General features: G+C 44.2%; 1 protein-coding gene across 8 annotated transcripts in view; it reads left to right on the plus strand.

Moving 5' to 3' along the window:
- Positions 1 to 21156, plus strand: part of Irf2 (interferon regulatory factor 2) — a 102646-nt gene that overhangs the window by 42772 nt on the left and 38718 nt on the right. For 6 of the 8 annotated variants that reach the window (XM_021659217.2, XM_060381741.1, XM_060381743.1 and 3 more), the window contains 4 exons: positions 4651 to 4743; positions 18290 to 18389; positions 19034 to 19210; positions 19555 to 19601. In XM_021659217.2, the coding sequence (XP_021514892.1) occupies positions 4657 to 4743; positions 18290 to 18389; positions 19034 to 19210; positions 19555 to 19601 (411 nt within the window). In that variant the 5' untranslated portion in view covers positions 4651 to 4656. The other 2 variants (XM_060381745.1, XM_021659219.2) reach the window with 2 other exon arrangements.

Below are 21156 nucleotides of genomic sequence, written 5' to 3' on the forward strand. Positions count from 1 at the left end.
TGACTACAGTGTAGGATAGTCTTAGAACGTGTGTTGTATGCACTGGGAGGAAAAGAACAAATAAATATCTTAGAAAATTCTTGAGTGTTTTTACGTGTTTATTCACATGTCTTAGTTTGCTTTGGGTTCCTGAAACGGAACACGTGAGGTTAGGTCTATGAAGAAAAGGTTTTTAGTTCTGGAGGTTCAGGTGCATGGAGGTGGTAGAGAGGCCTCCTGCAGTGGACACCACAGTGATAGAGGGTGTTTGGAATTAGGTTTTAGGGGACGCACAAGGCTTGCTCATGAAAGCACCCCACTTCGCAAGATTGATTTTCATTTTATGTGTGTGGGCATTTGCCTGCTTGCCTGTGGTGTCTGTAGAAGTCACAAGAAGGCATCAGATTCCTTGGAACTGGAGCTGCAGACTCTTCTGTGCTGCCGTGTGTGTGCTCAGAACCAAACTCTGGTCCTCTGCAAGAGCAGCTGGCGCTCTGAAGCACTGAGCCATTTCTCCAGCTCCCTCACAACCACCATTCAGTTGGGAGCAAATCCAATCCCCTAGGACCTGACCTGTTCCAGAGAGAGCATGAATCTACTCAGGACACTGGAGGCTCCATAGCCTAGCCGTGGACTCTGCCTCTTGAAGTTTCACCACCTTACCCTACCACACTAGGAACCAAGTTTCTAGCCTAGGAACCTTTGAGGGACAAAGCCAACAAACTATCAGCTATCGTATTGTGGCTAGAGAGATAAACTTTGACTCCGGGCTGAGCTGAATGCCTGTTTAGTGATGAGCCAACAGACAGATGAAGCAGTATGGCCTGGCAGTCAGATACACGGAAGCAGTATGGCCTGGCAATCAGATACACGGAAAAGATCTGCCGGCCAGAAAGACCAGACATGGCAGGATGCCGCCGAACATCCAGGCAGCTCATATGTAAACATTAAAAGGGCATCTGGATACTGGCTTCTCAGGCCTTAATCCAGGGACCTACGAGCTTATTAGTTTTCTCTCTGGCGTTAGAGCTGTTGCACGATGGCCTTCCAGGACCTGTAGGGTCAGGCTGGTCTCCTGAGTCCTCACTATTGTTGACTGGTTGCTGTCGTTCTCCTCCGAGGTCTTTGTGTTTTCTCCTTCCTGTGTTAGTTCTAGTGTCTGTCTGTATGTATGTATGTATGTATCAAGGTGCCTGCTTCCTCTGAAAGCTTGAGGAGAGAGAGGCTCCAAGCTTGTTTGTTTCCAGATTCTGGAAGCCTTAGGAATTCCTTGGTTGTGGAGAAATATTCACCAAGTCTTTGTTGCTTTTTTTTGTGTATGTCTGTGTCTTCAGTTCTTTTTTTTAAAAATTCTTTATTAATTACACTTTATTCACTTTGTATCCCCCCTGTGGTTCCCTCCCTCCTCCCGTCCCAATCCCTCCCTTCCTCCACCCTCTGCATGTATGCCCCTCCCCAAGTCCACTGATAGGGGAGGACTTCTTTTCCTTCCTTCTGACCCTTGTCGATTAGGTCTCATCAGGAGTGGCTGCATTGTCTTTTTCAGTTCATTCATACAATGACAACAGCTTATAGGGAGATTCTGGTAGGACATCTTCACCAGCAATTATCTAGCCTTTATGCTTTATGGTGCCTCATTTAGCACACCCTGGTGACTAATAGTGAATTATCACTGAGCAAGGTGGCGTGAGCCTTTTATCCCAGTACCCAGGAGGCAGAGGCAAGCAGATCTCTGTGAGTTCGAGGTCAGTTTGGTTTATGTAGCAAGTTCCAGGGCAGCCAGGGCTACATAGAAAGAGCCTGTCTCAAAAATAAACAGAACAACAACAACAAAAAACAGCAACAACCAAATGAATTTACATCCAAACATATATAATGCTGATATAACTTATGCCTGAGTCTCTTGAGTAAGCTTGTCTGGTTACATGTATTTTTTCCATACATCATACATACAGCTGCGTGTGTGTGTGTGTGTGTGTGTGTGTGTGTGTGTGTGTGTGTGCGCGCGCGCGCGCGCGCGCACACGTGCTTAGAGAAACACAACACCACAGTACTCAAGCACTACTTTTGAGGGTGTTTTAAATGACAAGAAGATCTACAAAAAGCACAGAGATGTGAAAAAGGTCATACTAGGTGGGAGAGGGGCAGCAAGAATGTGGACTGCTGCTTTGTTTGACCTCAGCCCGGTGCATCCGTGCCAGGCATCTTGCATTTTCCCCTTTTGCACAAATCTGTGAGACCGTAGAAGCATTGTAAGGGTGGGTCTTGCGGATACAAGTACATTTTTAGTGAGATAATCCCCACGTACAGAACTTTGAAAATGATGCCTGCCAGCTATCTCTGCTTAAGCACTGCTACTTCAATGGGAGAAAGCTTCATGAAATATTTCAAGTGATTATCATTTCTTTTTCAAAAAGGTTATTTGTGGGGGAAAAAATGGGAGGAAACGGGAGCATGGGAAGAAACGTGCCGAGGTGATTTCGCTGGAAGCAGGGTTGCTCATGTGCGGCTCAGGCTGCCCTGCCACCGAGGTTAGGCAATCCAGCGGCACTCCCGCCACGTCACCTCAGAAGAAGCGGTCTGTTGCTGTCCACTCTTGACTCTTGGAACTGTCCCTAATTTTGTCATTCTGTCCCCAGCTCCTCGGGGAAGATCTGAGGAGGCTGTGGTCACCGCTCTGCAGGGCAGAACCGTTATGGGGGCAGCAGTGTGCAGAGCTTTTCCCAGGGCTCCCCGGACTCTTTGGTAACTCCCTACACCTGCACACAGGACCCTTCATGTTTCTAACTCCCTCCTGTACCGAGTCCTGTAACAATCAAGATGTTTTATCAGACCCAACTCCCAGAATCTCATTTCCAAAGTGAGGTCTCCGAATGGATAGATGATGAATGAGTAAGTGAATGAATGAATGCACGGATGGAACAAATTTGAGATTCAGGAAAAGCAGCCCTATTTTTTTTTTTTTTATCACCGTCTCAAAGAATGGCCTCCTGGCACCTACCGATGCTGCAGGAGGTCATCCTTCCCTGGCAGCTTTGCCTGGCTTGCTTAGAACTTGCCTGGTCCTTGTGTTGCACGTTTACTGTGTAGAAGGTTGGACTTGCCTTTAAAAGATTATACATTTTACTGTAAGGAGTGAAGTTCATCCTCTGAAAGAGCCCACAGTGTGCATGGGAAGTGAGGCTGTGCACAGCTGAAAAGTTGCTAGGCCTAATAAGAAATGAGATGAAAGCTGAGACTAAAACACACGTCCTGCAGTGATGTCTGGTCCTCAGGTAATCAGGGTGAGGTCTGTGAGTGGTGGAGGAGTTGGAAGAGGAAGGGTTGCTGCAGGCTGGAGTGATCTGGAATGACCTTTTGGGGAAGAAGTACAGAGGCTAGGTCTTGGGAGATGGATGAAGACTGACAAGGTCAAGGAGGAAGGAAGAGCTTGGTGTGAGCAAGAAGCACAGTGGACTTGAGCTTTGGGAGGGGAGCCACTCACAGAGCAAAGGTGAGTGGCTCCCACGTACAAAGGTGAGGCCCTCACTGATTCATGTCATGGTGATTGTTCTCTTGGCACTAGCGTGAGGCAGAGCATAGGGGAGACGGCAGAGAAGATTATGAGCCATGACTCATCAAGACCTGTAGTCATCTGTACATGCTTTTCCGTTAGTTTGGGGAAGAAGGAGTTAAAGAAATGAGGCGGCTACAGGTTGGAGAGAGGACCATGGTGTCACACTGCCCCCGAAATCTTGTGGAGTGGAAGCCTGAGTCTTTAATTCAGGTGTCAGGCTGAATGTAAATGTGCTGACATGAGTGTGAAGATGTAGGGTGGAGAGTTGGGAGTGGCTTTATGGGTGATTCCACAGTAGCCGTGTTTGGGTGGGAAAAAGAGAGACAGCTACAGACTCTGGTGGGAGTGGGGATTGTGGGGAGGCATTGGTGGAGGAAAGCTATTCCAGCCATGTAAGTGATTTTTCAAAGGGAAAAGGCATGCTGTCTGGTCAGAGCAGGGAGGCTAGTATTGAAGGAAAATACTGGATGCCGTGACTAAGAGACTGTGCTAGGGAAGATGAAGCAAAGAACAGGGGAAGGCGCTAGTGAGCTCTGAACATAAAGTCTAGAAGGGATGACTGACTAGGCAGTAACAAACCTTCAGTGAACCAAAATTAATCAGAGCTTTAGTGCCAGTATTGAGAGGGCAGAGTATTTATACTCCCGAGGTACTGTGAGAAATTCTTTGGTTACCATAGCTGTTTGTCTCAGAACTACTTGCCTGGCATTTGCTTGGCTTTCAGAAGGTCAGATATTGGTCCTTGAGTGTCTGATATGTTGACAGTTTCTGCTATAAGCACAGTCCAAAGAGAGAGCTAAAGCTTTCCTTGAGGCCCAGTTACTAAGAGCTGTCTGGGACTCCAGCTAGTTAGGTGCGTGGCATACCATGTCCATGAAAACTCTTTTCAGCTGAGTCAGCATAGAGACTGTCTGGCCTGGTCCATTTTGGCATTCGTTGGGAGAACAGGACAGGTGGAAGAGCAGATGGCAGGAGAGCTGAATATCCTCAGCTCCTTCCTAGGAGGAGGAGGAGGCTAGGAAAGGGTCATGCCAGGGGTGTAGAACTTTGTGGTGCAGGTGAGATAGTCACTCACAGAGATACCAAATATATGATATGCTTCTCTTCCGTCACAGGGCACCATGCCAGTGGAAAGAATGCGAATGCGCCCATGGCTGGAGGAACAGATAAATTCCAATACAATACCAGGGCTAAAATGGCTGAACAAGGTAAGTGTGTTGGGTGTGTGTCTATGTGCGTATGAGTGTAACTGTGAGGGGCGGGAAGTGAGAGACTGAGAGAAAGACGAGAGACAAAGAGGAAGAGAGGAAGAGGAGAAGGAGAGAAGGGAAAGGAGAAGAGACGGGGAGGGTGGGTGTTTCTTGCTGAAAGTGTGCCCACTAGACTACCAAATGAAGTTGTGTTCTGAATCTTCACACAGGAAACAGCCAGATAACAATGATTACAAAACACAAAATTGTCATAGCAAAAAGGTTTTGGCCACATTTCTGAAATAAAGTGGGGCACAGAGAAAGGGTGAATTTTAAGATAAGGAGGGATGGAATTTGGGCAGTGGACACATGAGTCATGAAGGAGGCCATAAAGCTGATGGTTTTTCTAGTTTTAACTGTCATTGACTTTTTTTTTAAATGTGTTTATCTTTGTGGTAGATAAGTACATAAAGATATAATGGGCAGTGAAAGTCTAAAGTCCAGTGTGGAGCTCACAGCTTCAGCAGGGCTGTTCTTCTTGTGCACACCTTCCCTGAAATGTGGAGACTTCGGGTCTGGCTAACCTCACTTTTCACCTGCAAGGTCTTTACAGTAACATTTTAATCATTAAAAAAATTTTTTTTGTCAACTTCTCAGACCGTCACCTCAACCTGAATGCTAGTTGTAGCGTTTGGTTTCCAGGTGACTTTGTAAGGCTCCTTTGCCTGTTCTCCTCTGACAGTCCCTCTCCTTCAGATCCCGTCTTTGCTTTTCCTACTCCTCAAACACTAAAGGGTACAGGGGCTCCATGGTACTGGTTTTTTGTTTGTTTATTTGTTTGAGTGGAGGATCTTAACTTATAAAACCGTTTTCATTTTTGTTGCTATGTTCTGTTTGAGAGGGGTTTCTCTGCGTAGCCTGGCTGTCCTGGACCTCACTCTGTAGACCAGGCTGGCCTTGAACTCACAGTAACCCATCTGCCTCTGCCTTCTGAGTGCTGCTCAGCTACCACCACCACCACCACCACCACTACCATCACCACCACCACCCTTTAAAAAGCTCGTTATGTAAGGAACTTTTGCTCTTTTCTCCTTAAGTACTGTCATGCTGGCTGTGGTGTCGCTTGCCTGTAATCCCAGATCTTGGGAGGCAGGGACAGTCAGGCGGGGATCTCCAGTCTGGTTGATAGAGTGAGTTTCAGGCCAACCGGGACAGACAGCAAGACCCTGTCTCAGAAAACAAACAAACAAACGAACTTTATAGGAAACCCTGCTTGTGTGCCTACCTCTCCTAACAAAGTCATGGTTAATCATTGACCTTTCCCCAAACGCGCACACCTGCACACATGCCCTCTATTAACCTCAACACTTTCAATTGAACGGATTCTACCTGTTAGTACCGAATCAAGGGAAGATAATGTGGGCAATTTTGTTGTTAACCTAAAATTGCAGTTCCAGCTTAGTCCAGTGGTTCTTGCCATTCCTAACACTGCTCACCTTTAATACAGTTCCTCAGGTTGTGGTGACCCCCCACCCCCAACCATAACATAATTTTGTTGCTACTCGTAGCTGTAGTCTTGCTATTATTATGAGTTATAATGTGCATGCCTAATGTGCAGGATATCTGATGTGTGACCCCAGTGAGGTCTGGACCCACAGGTTAAGAACCCCTCGTCTAGAGGAACAGCTAAGTAGAGCACATTATGCTTTCTCTAAGGAGGCCCAAGGGAGAAAATTTTTTTTTTCTTTCACCAAGAATTCTGAGCAAATGCCTCTTTCTCTTTCTTTTTCTCTGCTCTACTCCCTTTCATCTTTGAATCTTAAGGACATGGTGAATAATTTAATGGGTCAGGCTTTATTTTTGTACCAGGTGTAAGAAATGAAAACCAGAGAGCAGATTGTGGCCTGTTTTAATGAGTGAAAAAGATATTGTGGAGGAAAAAATAAAAAAACAAACAACTTCTGGTTTCATTTTATCTTTTCAGGTTCCACTTAAATCTTATTCTTTCTCCTCACTGTTTATTTTGAATTTAATATGACTGTAATTGAATATCTACTTGAGTCCTTTCTGAAATAAGATAGAACACAGAGAAAATAGAAACAAATAAACTACATACTTGCTTCACATGTCCTGTCATGTACTGAAAGGTTTTTGTGGCAAGCAGTATATTTTTCTCCAAGCTTGCAACAGCTAGAGTTAGTTTAAGTTTAGCTATATAGTCAGTCTTTTCTAAGAATACAAACAAGAACTCAGGTCACCCTTGACTGCTCAGTGAGCAGCAGTACAAATAGGGCTGTGAGGAAAGAGGGGTGGTAGTTCAGAGGCAGCATGGGAAGATGGAGGGTACAGACAATAGCAGTGGTAGCTGACATTTGTGAAGTACTATTTTACTCTTCTAAGCAAGGCATTACTCACTTAATCCCTCCTCTGGGAAAAGGCTGCTCTTTTCCATGTTATGGACCAGGAACCTGAGGTATGGAGAAGTAAGGAGGACTCCAGTTTGGGTTCATAGTGTGCCACTGAAGTGTGCTTCTCAAGTCTTAAGAAAAGGAAGTGGTCTGTTTCCACTTTTTTTTTTCCCTAACACCTGAGTGTTCTAGTCTTGCTTTTGCTTATCCTGAACTGCGTCTGTATGTAGAGAACTCATGTATGTCATTGTGCCTTTTATGTCAAGTAGGCACTGGCAACCTGTAGATGGGGGTCCTCTGCAGCAGGTTGACCAGTAGCCTCTATCTCTGAAGATTCATCCCAACCTCTAGAACCTGGGAATGTGGCCCTCTTTGGAAAAGGCTTTTCAGATGCAGTTAAGGACTTCAAGATGAAAGCATCTGGATTATCTACCTGGGCTTTAAGGACAGTTGTCTTTAGAAGAGACAGAAGAAGACACACAGAGAAGAAGCTTTGCAAAGATGGGAGGTAGGATGAAGCCACAGCCAAGGAACTCTTTCAGCCACCAGAAGCTGGACCAGGAGGGAAGAGTCTCTTCTAGAAGTTTTGAAAAAAAAAAAGAAAAGAAAAGAAAAGAAAAGCTGCCAATACCTTGATTTGGGATTTCTGACTTTCAGACTGATATAATGCATTTCTGTTACTGTAAGCCACTTAGGGTATGGCCATTTTTTAAAATAACAGCCTTTGGAAACACACGTACCCTCTAGGTACTGTCTCCTCCATGGAGGCTCATTTTCTGCTACCCACTACTCCCAGTGCTGGGGATAAGATGGCCTTGTGCATACTGGGCGGGTACTCTGCCCCTGAGACACATCTCCAGCCTTGTCCCTGTTTCTCTACTCTAGGGCCAGAGGCAACAGTTTCTCTTTGTATAACTAAACCTTTAGCACGCTCAGGGGCCCTTCTCTGCTGAGCTTCCTTTCTCTGGATTGCGGCACAACAATTCTCTTCCAAAAGAAGAACAGGAAAGGGGACCCCCTTGCCATCTCTTGAGCACTTTTGCTAGGCTGGTCCTGTGGCCACCTGATTGAAAAGAGCATGTCAAGTAGTGCTAGCCAGCTCTCAGAACAATATTGACACAGGAATGCCTAGGCTGCTCTGTGTCCGAGGGGCCCTTTTAGGCAAGTGACCCATAAGAGCTGAGCAACAGCAGGTGTGTGTCTGTGCACGTGGACAGTAGAGGCCTCAGATGGTATTTTCTGTCCGTACCTAAACTCCCACAGACATCTTTTTATAGGTTTCTTCTAACTTAGGCTTGATGGCATTCATCCACGAACATAAATTATTTCACCGAGAGCCTGTTGTTTCTTTCTTTGCTATTCACAAGCGCTCTAAAGAACCCCTGTTAGTATTTTGGGTGGCTTGAGGTCCTTCCAAAACCTTGTTTCCTATTGAAGACTGCTGGGATTCTAGGAAAACGGATACAGCATCCCTGAGACTTTGTGATTCTCTCACGCTACAGTTGGTGTGTTGGTTCGCTTTGTGTCGCTGTAACAGAATGTGTTAAACTGCATACCATGGGATTTGTCTGCTTCACAGTCCCGGTGGCCGAAGCGTCTGTAGAGCACGGAGCCCGGGGCCCGGTGAGGACTGCTTTACAACATGGCAGACAACAGAAGAGGCAGATCTGTACGCTGGGAGGAAAGACCTGGGCAAGGCCCAACTTACTGTTAATATATATATATATATATATATACATATATATCGAACAGCAGATTTTTTAAGGAACTAGGATCCTCCTACCAGATCTGATTAGCTTCCCCAAACAGCGCTAACTCATTCCCGAGGGCAGAGCCTGTGATTTAATCCCTCTGCACTGGAACCCCATCATTGGACCCCATCATCTCAACCCATCCACGCTGCAGACCAAGGAAGCCTTGTAAGACATGCTCACGCCACATCCAAACCATAGCAGTTGAGACTCAGAGTACATTTTCACCTATGCCTGGAACCTGCTGGTACTGTGCATGGCTGTCTTGATGGTTACTCTAAGCACAGTGCCAGACCTAGTGCCTGACCAAGAAGGAGGTGCTCCATATAGGGTGGCTTGTGAACCTGTGAATGAAGGTAATAGACCCAAATTCATGGCTGTTTTTTATTTTTGGTTGTTGTTGATGTTTATTTTTTATACTAAGATTAATAAGCTTGGTGATATATATCTGTAACCCTCATACTCAGCATTGCTGAGCATTTGAGGCTAAATGGGCTATCTGTGGAAACCCCGCCTTAAAAAAACATCAAAATAAGCCACAGAGAGAGAGAGAGAGAGAGAGAGAGAGAGAGAGATAGGATTAGTGGGTTGAACACTATCATGTCTATCTCCGAGGAAGAGTCCAGCCAGTGAAGGACATTCATGCCTTAATTTGTTTCCATTTCCTACTTCTAATAAAACTGAAAGAGACCTGTCACATAACAGGGCCTAGCCACTGTGGAAGAGTCCCAAATGAACATCTAGGAAGTTGCCAAAGCAGCATCCTTGTCCCTTGTGAATCTACTTTTGGTGACAGTATTTGCAAAGGACCAGTGTATGGCTGAGTCATATGTCTAGAATGACTGGAAGACCAAATTCTTCTAGTTATAGCCCACATCTAGATTTCTCCCTATCTTGCTTTATCTTTTCTGTGTGGGTAGATAGGGGTAGTATCTTAAAGTCACTGGATGGTAATGTATATCTGCAAGATTTAAGGGTATTTTCTTATCTACTATATTGTTGTTAGCTGAACAACGCCAATGATTTTTTTTTTTTTTTAGTATCATTGTCCCACTTATATTCAGATGTTGTGTGTGTTCCCAAGATACCTTTTAAAAATAGTTTGTTCATCTTTGGAGATTATAAATATGATTACATCATTTCCTCTTCCTGTTTTCTCTTTTCGCACCCTCCCATACAACCCCCCCCCTTCTAAATTCATGGCCTCTGTTTCGCCAACTGTTTTACATATGTATATTCCTAAACCATAAATGCAACCTGTGCATGCTGTGTAATGTTCCTTGTATGTATGGTTTCAGGTTGGTCACGTGGTAGATTTGTCTTTAGCTTCCCCACAATGATTTACCACGGGATTGGACTAGTTTGCGCTCCTACCAACACTGAGTGAGAGTTCCTCTTTTTCCACATGCCCTCCCCAGCATTTGTTGTCAGTCCTTTGGTGATTTTTGACATCCTGGCTGGGGTGAGATTACATATTTGGTTTGGATTTTCCTAATTGCTAGGGGCAATGAACATTTTTTAAAGGATATCTCTTAGACATTTTTTTTTTCTTCTCTTGAGAACTCTGTGTTAAGATTCGGGTCTGTATATTGAATGGATCTTTTGTTTTTGTTTGGCTTTGGTTTCTAGTTCTTTATATACTGGATATTAATCATCTATCAGATGTGCAGCTGACAATGATTCTCACCCGTTCTCTGGGCTTACTCTTCACCTTTTTGATTGTTTCTTTAGCTGTGTGGAAAACTTTCAGTTTCATGAAATCCCACTGGTCGGTTGTTAACCTTAATTCTTGGGCCAATGAAGTCCTATTGAGGGAGTCATTTCCCACAGCTGTATCACATGGGTAGTGCCTATGTTTTCTCATAGGAGTTCCAGTTTTTCAGCTTTTACCTTTAGGTCTTTGATCCATTTGGAGGTAGTTTTTATAAAAGGTGATAGGTACAGGTCTGGTTTATGTTCTTCTTCTGCATGTGGACAGTTGCCCCAGGACCATTGTTGAAGATGCTTTCTTGATTGTGTATCCTGCCTCGTTGCTGAATTTATCACTTCTAGGAGTTTTTCGGTAAAGCTTTTGGGATTACTAGTGAGTACTGTCATGTAATCTGCAAATAGAGACAGTTTGACTTCTTTTTTCCCTGTTTGTATCCCTTTAATTTCTTTCTCTTGCCTTATTGCTCCAGCCAGTGCTTTGAGCACAGTATTCAAAAGGAACGGGGATAGTAAACATCCCTGTCCCATTTCAGATTTCAGTGGGATTAATTCGAACTTTTCTTCCTTTAGGATGATGCTGAGTTTTTTTCATATACCTTCTAGCCCACTTTATCTAGACTTTTATCATGAAGGCATGCTGGATTTTGCATCTATTTAGGTGATCTTTTTTCTTTTTTCTTTTTTTTTTTGTCTCTGAGTCCATTTATGTGGCTTATTACGTTTATTGACTTGCATAGATTGAATTATCCCTTCATCTCAGGGATAAAGCCAACATGGTCACGGTGTATAATCTTTTGGATGTATGTCTATGGTTTGCAAGTTTGATTTTATGACTTCTAAGTCTCTTCTGTGAGTAGTAAGTGCCCTGTTTTTGCTTTCTTACTTGTCATTGACTCATCCAGGCTAGTTCTGGATTTATCTGTATGGTTGCTTGTAATTTTTCCAGGCCATTTATTTAGGAATGAAGGAGGCATCCCCTGAATGGTTCATCATTTCTCTCGAAGCTCTGTGTGATTTCCATTCTGGTTGTTGGTATTCACAGTGGAGATCCATTTAGACCAAGGCACTGTGCCGTTTTTCAGACCAAAGACCTTCTCTTTTCTCACTTTGAAGGAGGCTTGTGTTTTTGTAAATATCAGACTATATCTCTGCAGAGGGTGACAAGTCCAAACAGAAGGAACAAACTGGTTAGAACATCTTGTCAGTGTTAGGGGGAAATGAAGCAGAGAGAGATAACTCAGCTAGTTTCTATGGGGGCCAAGAGGTGTGCATTTCACCCTGCTCAGGAGTCTCAGCCAGTTCTTCCTCAGTTGGTGGGAGAGGACTCCGGCACAGCCTTTTCACTCGAAGCGTGTGCAGCCACCCTGTGTGCAGGACTGTGAAGGGAATCTGGGCCACTGGACCCTGCAGATGCCTCAGGGGCTACGCAGACACGCAGCAACACTGTTTCTGTCCCTTGAAGCACAAGGACCTTTGATGAGTGCTTGTTAAAAACCTCAGTTTAAAAACTTGTCTGGTGGTTTTCTGGAGAGAGTGGACTGCTCTTCTAAGCCTCTAGTCCAGGTCCCAGCACCCACCGTGGCTCACAGCCAGCTGTAACTCCACAGGATCCGATGCCCTCTGGACCTGCACTTACATTCGTGTATGCTCCCCCCACCAACACCCAACACGCACACGCAGACACACAAACTTAGATACATAATAAAAATGCGTGTTTAAAATGAAACTCATACTTTTCCATGAAAGTATTTTTTAAGCTCTTGGATGTATTTATTTAGCAGTGCTTTTTATGCAATATGAAAACTAGTTAAAAGCTACGTGTCATTTTTAAAAGCTTATTATTTTAACTATTTTAGAGTATACATTTCAGAGACCTTAGGCGGCGCCTTTACACTGTTGCACAGCCATCTACCATCTCCTTCCAGCATTTTTTTCCAACACCGTCCAAATAAAACATTGTGTTTATTAAGCAGTCCTTGTCTATTTCTTCCTTCCCTAGTTCCTGGCAACTACTGAGCTGTGTTGCAGGATATTTGATCCCCTTGTGAACCCCAAAATTGTGAACTGTAAAAACCTGTTTCTAGTTGTGGAATGGTTCAGCCCTAACACAGACCTTTAACCCAAGAGCTTTCTGTTTACTGTAAACAAGTACTTGTGATTTTGGCTCACCTCTAGCACACACCTTTAATCCCAGGAGCTAAATAAAGTCAGCACTAAGGTCAAGAGGTAGAACAAGCAACCGGTTGACATGGATTAAACAGAAAGGATCGACATTGAGATTAGGGTATTTAAGGCAGCATGGAGAAGAAGAAAGAGCTTTTGGCTTTTTCCATCTGGGACATGAGCTGAGTAAGAAAGGCTGTTTCCCCTGGGAGGTGAGCTGAGTAAGAAGATCAGATGGGTGCTATCTCTGCTTCTCTGAGCTAGCAGGCTTTCACCCTAGCATCAGGCTCCTGAGTCTTTATTGTTAAAATCGAACGATTGGGATTTTCATTCTTTGTAACAACAGAGCTGCCTTCAGTCTTGATAGCTTTGCCCTTCCTGTGTATCCCATATAAACGGAGCCATTTGATGTTTGTTTCTTTATATCTGTGTTATTTTTGTCAAAACAAGCTCTGCAGAGTTCACCCACGTGGTTGCCTGTGCCAGTACCTCATTCTTGATCTTTATAAACTGAATGGAGTGATATTCAATGCAATACAGGAAATACAGGAGAACGATATTCTGCTGTGCGCCCGTGCCACTCTTCACTTACGGATTCTTCAGCTGGCGGACTTTTGGACTATTTCCATCTTTGGGCTTTGTAACTGTATGCACATCCACATTGCAGTTTGTGTTGACTACATATCGTAATTCTTTGAGTACACATCCAGACATTAAGTGAAATTACGGAGTTGCCAGCCGGCAACTTGTGTGTTTACCTTTCTGAGGAATGGCCAGATGATTTCCCACAGTGGCTGTGCTGTTCCTCATTTCCTCACAGTGCACAGGAGTTTTAGTGTCTCCAGATCCTCACACTTTTTATCTTCTGGTTTACTTTTATTCCCTCTCTAGCTGTTCTGGTGAGGGTGAGATGTTTTGTTATTTTAATTTGCAACTCCTTAGTGGTTGGTAACAACCAGCTCATTTTCACGTATATATTCCTTTTTTGGAGAAATGTCTGCTTGGGTTCTTTACCCATGTCAGGATGATCTGTAGTGGCCATTGCTGGATTCAGTCATTGTGTTTATGATTTCATGGTGTGTGTGTGAGTGTGTATGTGTGTGTAAGTATGTGTATGTGTGTGAGTGTGTGTGTGTATGTGTGTATGTGTGTGTATGTGTGTGTGAGTGTGTGTGTGTATGTGTGTGTGTGTGTGTTTGCACATGCACAGAGTACATGAAAAAGATGTTGCTTTGTGTCCTGTGGAATAGAATTCAGATTGTGTTACACCAGAATTTTTTTTTTTTTCACCTAGAAAAACCAAAAAACTAACACATTCTTCAGAGTCTGTATTTTTAATCAGGAAGCTTTAGATTATAGGGGATGAGTTCCTGGAAAAGGAAGCTTTGGAATTCCTCTCTCCCCCCTTTTTAAAAGAACATTTTTGTATTTCTTCTTTGACAGTTTCATTCATGTAAGTAATAACTTTGATCCCATCCCTGCCTCACCTTCCCAGTTCTCCTGAAGCCCCCTCCAACTTTCACGTTCTCTTTCTTTTTGTTTTAACTCACCCACTGAGTTTTGTTATTATTTCCCAGGATGCGTGCATGGGTCCAAGGCCATCGGCCAGCACATGAACAGTATACTAGCCGCCACACCCCCAAAGACAAATGACCTTCCCTCCCTATGCAGTCATCGGCTGGCAGGGTAGCTCCTCAGCCAAGGATGAGACATGCTTGGTCTTCTGCAGGTGGACGTAGGTGCGCTAGTTTGTAAGCGCAATGATCCTGTCATGTCACAGCTTCCTCCCCATCCTCTCACTGTTACAGTCTTTCTGCCCCTTCTGTGATGTCCAAGATTTCATGGATTAGATATAGAGGTCTCATTTAGGGGTGAGACATCTGATTTTCATGCCCGTTAAAAAGCTGAAATTTTGCTTGGCCTCCTTGTGTTTTCCCCGACTTCACTGGCCCACCTGCAGGGGACACATGCTGAACAGCGAAGGGTGTATGAAACTGTCTGTGGCTCTCAGTTCTTCTTTAGTAACTGACTGGTATAAATACGGTCGATTTTTCTTCCCCCTAATAACAGTTTTGGAAACTCTCCAGCATTCTGAAATATTGTCAGCTTGGTCTCTGCGAATGGTTCTGTGGAGGTCTCGAGTCTCTTTGAGACAGCTGGGTCCCTTTCTAGATTTTACTGTGTGAAATCCTCTGGTGGAAATTCCCTACTGACTTTCCTTTTCCTTCTGCCTTTTGTGAGGCTGGTATCCCTGGTACCTAGCAATTATCAGGACTACCCAAAAGCTTTAAACAAACAAACAAACAAACAAAAAACCCACACCTCCCTCCCTTACCCTCTCCAAACCCTGCCACATTGCTGTTTTGTTGTTTTTTTTTTTTTTTTTTTTTTTTTTGAGAGAGGGTTTCTCTGCATAGTTTTGGCTATCCTGGAACTCACTCTGTAGATCAGGCTGGCCTCGAACTCACCAAGACCTGCCTACCTCTGGGTCCTGAGCACTGGGATTAAAGCTGTGCGCCACCACTACTACCGCCTGGCACATTCCCCAGGTTTTAATCTCCACAGAATGCCAAGTCAACAGGGCAGAGAATTTAGGTCTGAAAGGAGAGAGACAGTGTATGCGTTACAGGAGATCACACAGCTTTGGCGTTGACTTTAGATACTTTGAACCGAAAGTTTCCTGGTGAAATAATTGAATTGCTTCCTTCGGTTCCTCACTTGTGAAATGGAAATTGTAAGTTTAACTCCTTTGGTAATTGCAAGAAACAAAAGCAAGCCTCATGTGGACTTGCATAGTCGGATGTCCAGTGCACTGACATGGCCAGAGGGCGGCCTACCCACCTTTCTTTTCATATTGAGGTTTCACTAAGAGTAGGACGTTTTCCCGGAGCATCTGAGCATGTGTTTCTGAGCATGTGTTTGCTAGATTTGATTTCAGCAATTGTGAGTTGTGCTCAGGCGGTAAGAAAGATAGAGTCTAGTGTAATGTTTATATTGAACTTTTTTGTCAAGATTTAAACATTCTGTTTACTCACTTCACAGCCTGATCCCAGTCCCCTCCCTTCTCTTCTCCCTCATACCTCAGTCCTGCCCTCATACCCCCTTCCCTGCCCTTCATTCTATCCTCTCCTTCTTCTCTGAGAAGGGGGAGGGAGGAGAGTGTTGCTAAGTGGCACCAATCCACCCTGGCACCTCAAGTCACAGCAGGACTAAGCATGTCTTCTCCCACTGAGGCCTGACAAGGCAGCTGTTACATATGTACAGGGATCTAGGTCTGGCCCACAAATGCTCTTTGGTTGGTGGTTCAGTCTCTGTGAGCCCCCATGAGCCCAGATGGGTTTACTCTGTAGGTCTTCTTGTTATGTCCTTGATGCCTCTGGCTCCCTCAATCCTTCCTTCCACACTTCCTGAGCTCGGGCCTATTGTTTGGCTGTGGGTCTCTGGATCTGTTTCCATAAGCTGCTGGAGGAAGCTTCTCAGAAGACAGTTATGCTAGGCTCCTGTCTGCAAGCATAACAGAGTAGCTTTAATAATGTCAGGGGTTGGCTCTCTCCCATGGGGTGGCTTACACGTTGGGCCAATCATTGGTTTGCCATTTCTGCAATCTCTATACTTTTTGCAGGCAAGAGAAATTTTGGGTCGAAGGTTTAATGGGTGGGTTGGTGTCACCCTCTCTCTACTGGAAGGCCCACCTGGCTACAGGAGGTTTCAGCTTCAGGGTGCATGTTCCCCACTGTTCCTAACAGTTAGGGTCATCCCATATACTCACAGGGGCCTCCTCTGCCCCAGAGATGCTCCCCCACTTTTTTCATTCTCTCTCCAGATCCTCTCCTCCCCTCCTTCACTACCCATATCCCTCCACTCTTCCCACTCCTGATCCCAACCCTCATTACCCTCCCCATTCCCTCTCCCACACAGCTTCCTCCCTCGGTCTTCTTCAGACGTCTGTTTGGTTTCCTATTCTGAGTGAGATTCAAACATCCTCCCTTTGGGTCTGTGGGTTGTAGCATGGCTATCCTGTACATTATGGCTAATGCCCACTTATAAGTGAATATACACCATGAGAGTTTTTCTGGGTCTGTGTTACCTCACTCAAGATGATCTTTTCTAGTTCCATCCGTTTGCATGCAAATTGTGTGATGTCTTTTAATAGCTAAGTAGTATTACATTATATAAATGTACCATATTTTCTCTACATTGAACTTTTTGCCAGACTTGACAGCTTTGCATTTCCTGCTAGTATGTCCAGGATAGTGAACCTGGAGGGATTAGAACAGTACAAACACACACATATGCACACACACACACACACACACACACACACACACACAGACAACCCTCCATGTTTGGTAAATACCCATGCAAAACTAAAGATACTTGTTTTCTGTGGCAGTGGGCTCCAATACACTACACATGCCTTTAGCAGCATGACAAGAGGAGATGTAAAATATGTACTGGAAGTTTCAGCCGACAGTCCGTGGTCGGCGGTTGCATGAAAGGGGAGGGGACAAAGCATGGAACACATCATGGTAGCATGAATCTTCACCTCTGACCTTACAGTACACTTCTGAATTTCCTCCTGCATAGATTGTCAGAATTAGGGACCTGGTGGGGCAGTGGGATTTTTTTAAAAAATGTATTTAAGTTTTCTTCAAATTGTGTGTGTGTATTGCATGTATGCAGTGTGCTCATGTTTGCCACTGTGCGTGTGTAATGTTGGTTGTCCTCATCAGTAGCTCTCCACTGTATTCTTTGAGACATTGTCTCTCACTGAACCTGGCGCCTAATGACTGGGCAAGATTGGCCGTGCTCTAGGAATCTTCTCTTCTCTACCCTCCCAGCACTGTAGGTACAGGCTGGATAGTTTTAGGTCAACTTGTCACAAGCTAAAGTCATCTGAGAAGAGGGCACCTCGATTAAAAAAATCCCCCTATGAGATCTGGCTATAGGCAAGCCTGTAGGAATTTTCTTAACTAGTGATCAATGTGGGAGCGTCCAGCCCATGATGGGTGGTGTCATCCCTGGGCTGGTGATCCTGGGTTCTATAAGAAAGCAGGCTGAGCAAGCCATGATGAACAAGCCAGTAAGCAGCACTCCTCCATGGCCTCTGTCTCAGTTCCTGCCTCCAGGTTCCTGCCCTGCTGAGTTCCTGTCTTGACTTCTTCTGATGGTGCACAGTGATACGGAAGTGTAAGCCGAGAAAACCCTTTCATCCCCAAGTTCTTTGGTCATGGTGTTTCATCCTAATAATAGTTACCTAACTACAGGCACACACCACATCTGGCTTTTTATGTAGGTACTTGAACCTGGGTCTTCATGTTCGCCCAGCAAGAACTTTACCAACTGAGCCATCTTCCTAGCTCATGGGCTTTTTTTTTTTTTTTTTTTACATTTAGCTTCACTGCAGACACTCAACGAACTCAGTTTTGCTGGGCTGTGAGGTTTAGTGCTAGAACTGTAGAAGCCCATGCTCTCTTCTCACAGCGTCAGTTTTTACTTAACTTTTTTTTTTCTTCTTCTTCTTCATTTCAGGAAAAGAAGGTTTTCCAGATCCCCTGGATGCATGCAGCTAGACATGGGTGGGATGTGGAAAAGGATGCCCCGCTCTTCAGAAACTGGGCGATCCATACAGGTACTAAACCTTGCCTTGTTTATCTACACGGTTGCTGCTGTTTACTTTTGTTTCCGTCACACTAACATCCGGGGTTAGGACCTCATGAAAACCCAGTGACTTGTCCCAGGTACATCTAGTTGATGTATGAGGAGTATAGACTACAGCACTCAGAGGTGATGTCCCACCATCCCAGAGCTTCCTGGTCCTTACATTCCCCACAGCTGTGGTATTCTGATATGTTCTGCATGGTTACTAGGGGAACTTTAGCACCACTTATTTACAGTCATACACTTATATATTACAGAATGGCTTTGGATGTGGACCTTTTTCTCAACATTTGAAGCTGGTTGATTCTGCTTGTTGGCTTTCTAGCCTTATGAATGGTTTGATTCTTGATTCTACCATTTCGTTTTTCTCCTCAAACTGTGTGGTAGAGCCAGAGTGACCAGCTTACCCCAGGGTGGCTCCCTTTGTCTAGGTTTTTATGATAAATTGCTGGTACCTTAGAAATGTCTCAGCTGCAGGAAGAGTGGGATTGTTGGTTTTCTAGAACAAAAAGGTGTCTTTTTGCACCCCCCCCCACTTCTACGGTACTGTTTTTAGACATCTCCCCTGTGTCATAATATCCCTCGCTTTGTCTTTATCTTTGGCTATTTTGCCAGGAAAGCATCAACCAGGAGTAGATAAACCTGATCCCAAAACGTGGAAAGCAAACTTTCGTTGTGCCATGAATTCCTTGCCTGATATTGAGGAAGTGAAGGATAGAAGTATAAAGAAAGGAAACAATGCCTTCAGAGTATACCGGATGTTGCCCTTATCAGAACGACCTTCTAAGAAAGGTAAAGCTGTTTGTTGACTGAGAAGTGGTCCCTCAGTGTACATCATGGTACCCTTTTGCTCCCTTTACTTCTGCCTCTGTAGTCACTTCGAAGGGTAGAATACATTTTCACTCCAGAGCTAATAATTCTGTCTTTATTTGCCTTGAAAAAAATGACTTTTCATTGGATCCTTGATCCATTGGTTGATTGGATATGTGGGTATATCCAAAGGCAAAAAAGGTACATAGGGAATTTCGATCTTTTATAGATGAGGCAGTGGGTTTCAGGAAGAATTTACTGTAATACAGTCCACGTTTCCCTGTCCTTCAGTGAACTGATCCAGACTTACCTTTTTGTTGCCACAGGAAAGAAACCAAAGACAGAAAAAGAAGAGAGAGTTAAGCACATCAAGGTAATCTTTGGTTGTTTAGAAAGCCCGTGTTGTGACCATGTATTCATCTATGTTCTGTCCCATCAAAGCGAGGAACAAGAGCTTTGTAGAGGCTTTGGCTTTTCTCCTTTTGCTATTGTGTTTCATGTGCTTTTTACATTTCTTCCTCTGCATGTACCCACTTGCAGACATGAATGCATAGATACTTTGCTTAATCCAGTGTCCCAGAGAAAAAAATGACGTCCTCACAGAGCTTGACACTTGCCTCTCCTTAGCCGATTGCTCAGCTTCAGCTAAGCTCCAGCCATCAGCTCCTGTCTATTACTCTGACATGTTTTCAGACTATGAAATAGGTTTGGAAACTATAGTACTAAAGTTTATATTGGTTCTATTACAAGTCATTAGCTTGGGAACACGGTAGTTCAGATACTCTGTCAGTGTGAGTTTCACTGGTTCCTTTCTGCTCCATGATCGAATCCTGCACAAGTCCCAAGAGTTTTCTATGGGGATGGGTTTGTGTGTTTGAGGTTTTCAGTCAACTAGGTGGTCTAACCACCCCTACATTTCAATGGTTTTAATGTAGCCCTTGTTAACTAGTAAGAAAGGTGTCAAATAATCCCATGCCTCACTTGGGGGGGGGGTTGCATCAGTTACTAAGCAAAGGACAGACAGTACAGTTAGAGACTCAGAACCCCCCTCCCCCCGAAGAGTGATATAGGTCACAGGTATCTGTATGCAGAGGAAGGGAATGAAGTATAAGGTTTGACTGTCCTTTGTGCAAGGTCCCATGGCTCTTTGGAACTGAACTTGAAGTAGATGTTCTGACTTAAAATGAAAAACAAAACAAAAAAAAGCAAAAATCACAGAGTGACTTAATTTAGGTATCTCATTAGACAAGAAGGAACAGCACCCTGTGTTATCCTGTGTAATCCTGGGGTCCTGCTCCCCAGGATTCCTTTCCTCACCTTTTTGGAAAATGATGTAAGTGTTGGGCTAGAACCTGTTCACATCTCCCATTTCCTCGAAATCACCCCTTGGTTACTTTTAATACCTAATATGATATAAAAGTTGTTGTGTTGTATTGTTTAGGGAACCATAACAAGAAAAGAAGTCTATATATGTTTGGTACAGACCAGTGATTGATTGGATATGCAGGAACATAGGATTGTGGATACATATGGCTAACTGCTTTTAGATTTTTCTCTATGTGTATAGGCTTGCCTGCATGTCTATGTACCATGTACATGCCTGGTCCCTGCAGAGACCAGAAGAAAGCCTCAGATCCCTTGGAGCTAGAGTTATGGACAGTTGTGAGCCTCTGTGTGGGTGCTAAGAATTGAACCTGGAGCCACTCATAGAGGACCAAGTACTCATGATGGCGAAGCTGTTTCTCCAGCTCCTGAGGGAAAACTTCCCTAGCTGTTCAAGGTTTAATGACACTTTTTTCTGCAAAGGAAAAACAAATATTTTAGGCAGCCTGTTTAGCCGCAATATTTTGCTTTTATTTTGATATTTTAAAGTTTCTGATTTATTCTAAAAAAAAAAAAAAACACAGGATTAGGTATCGGAAAGGTGA

This window comes from Meriones unguiculatus, chromosome 4 (assembly GCF_030254825.1).
Source record: "Meriones unguiculatus strain TT.TT164.6M chromosome 4, Bangor_MerUng_6.1, whole genome shotgun sequence".
Lineage (NCBI taxonomy): Eukaryota > Metazoa > Chordata > Mammalia > Rodentia > Muridae > Meriones > Meriones unguiculatus.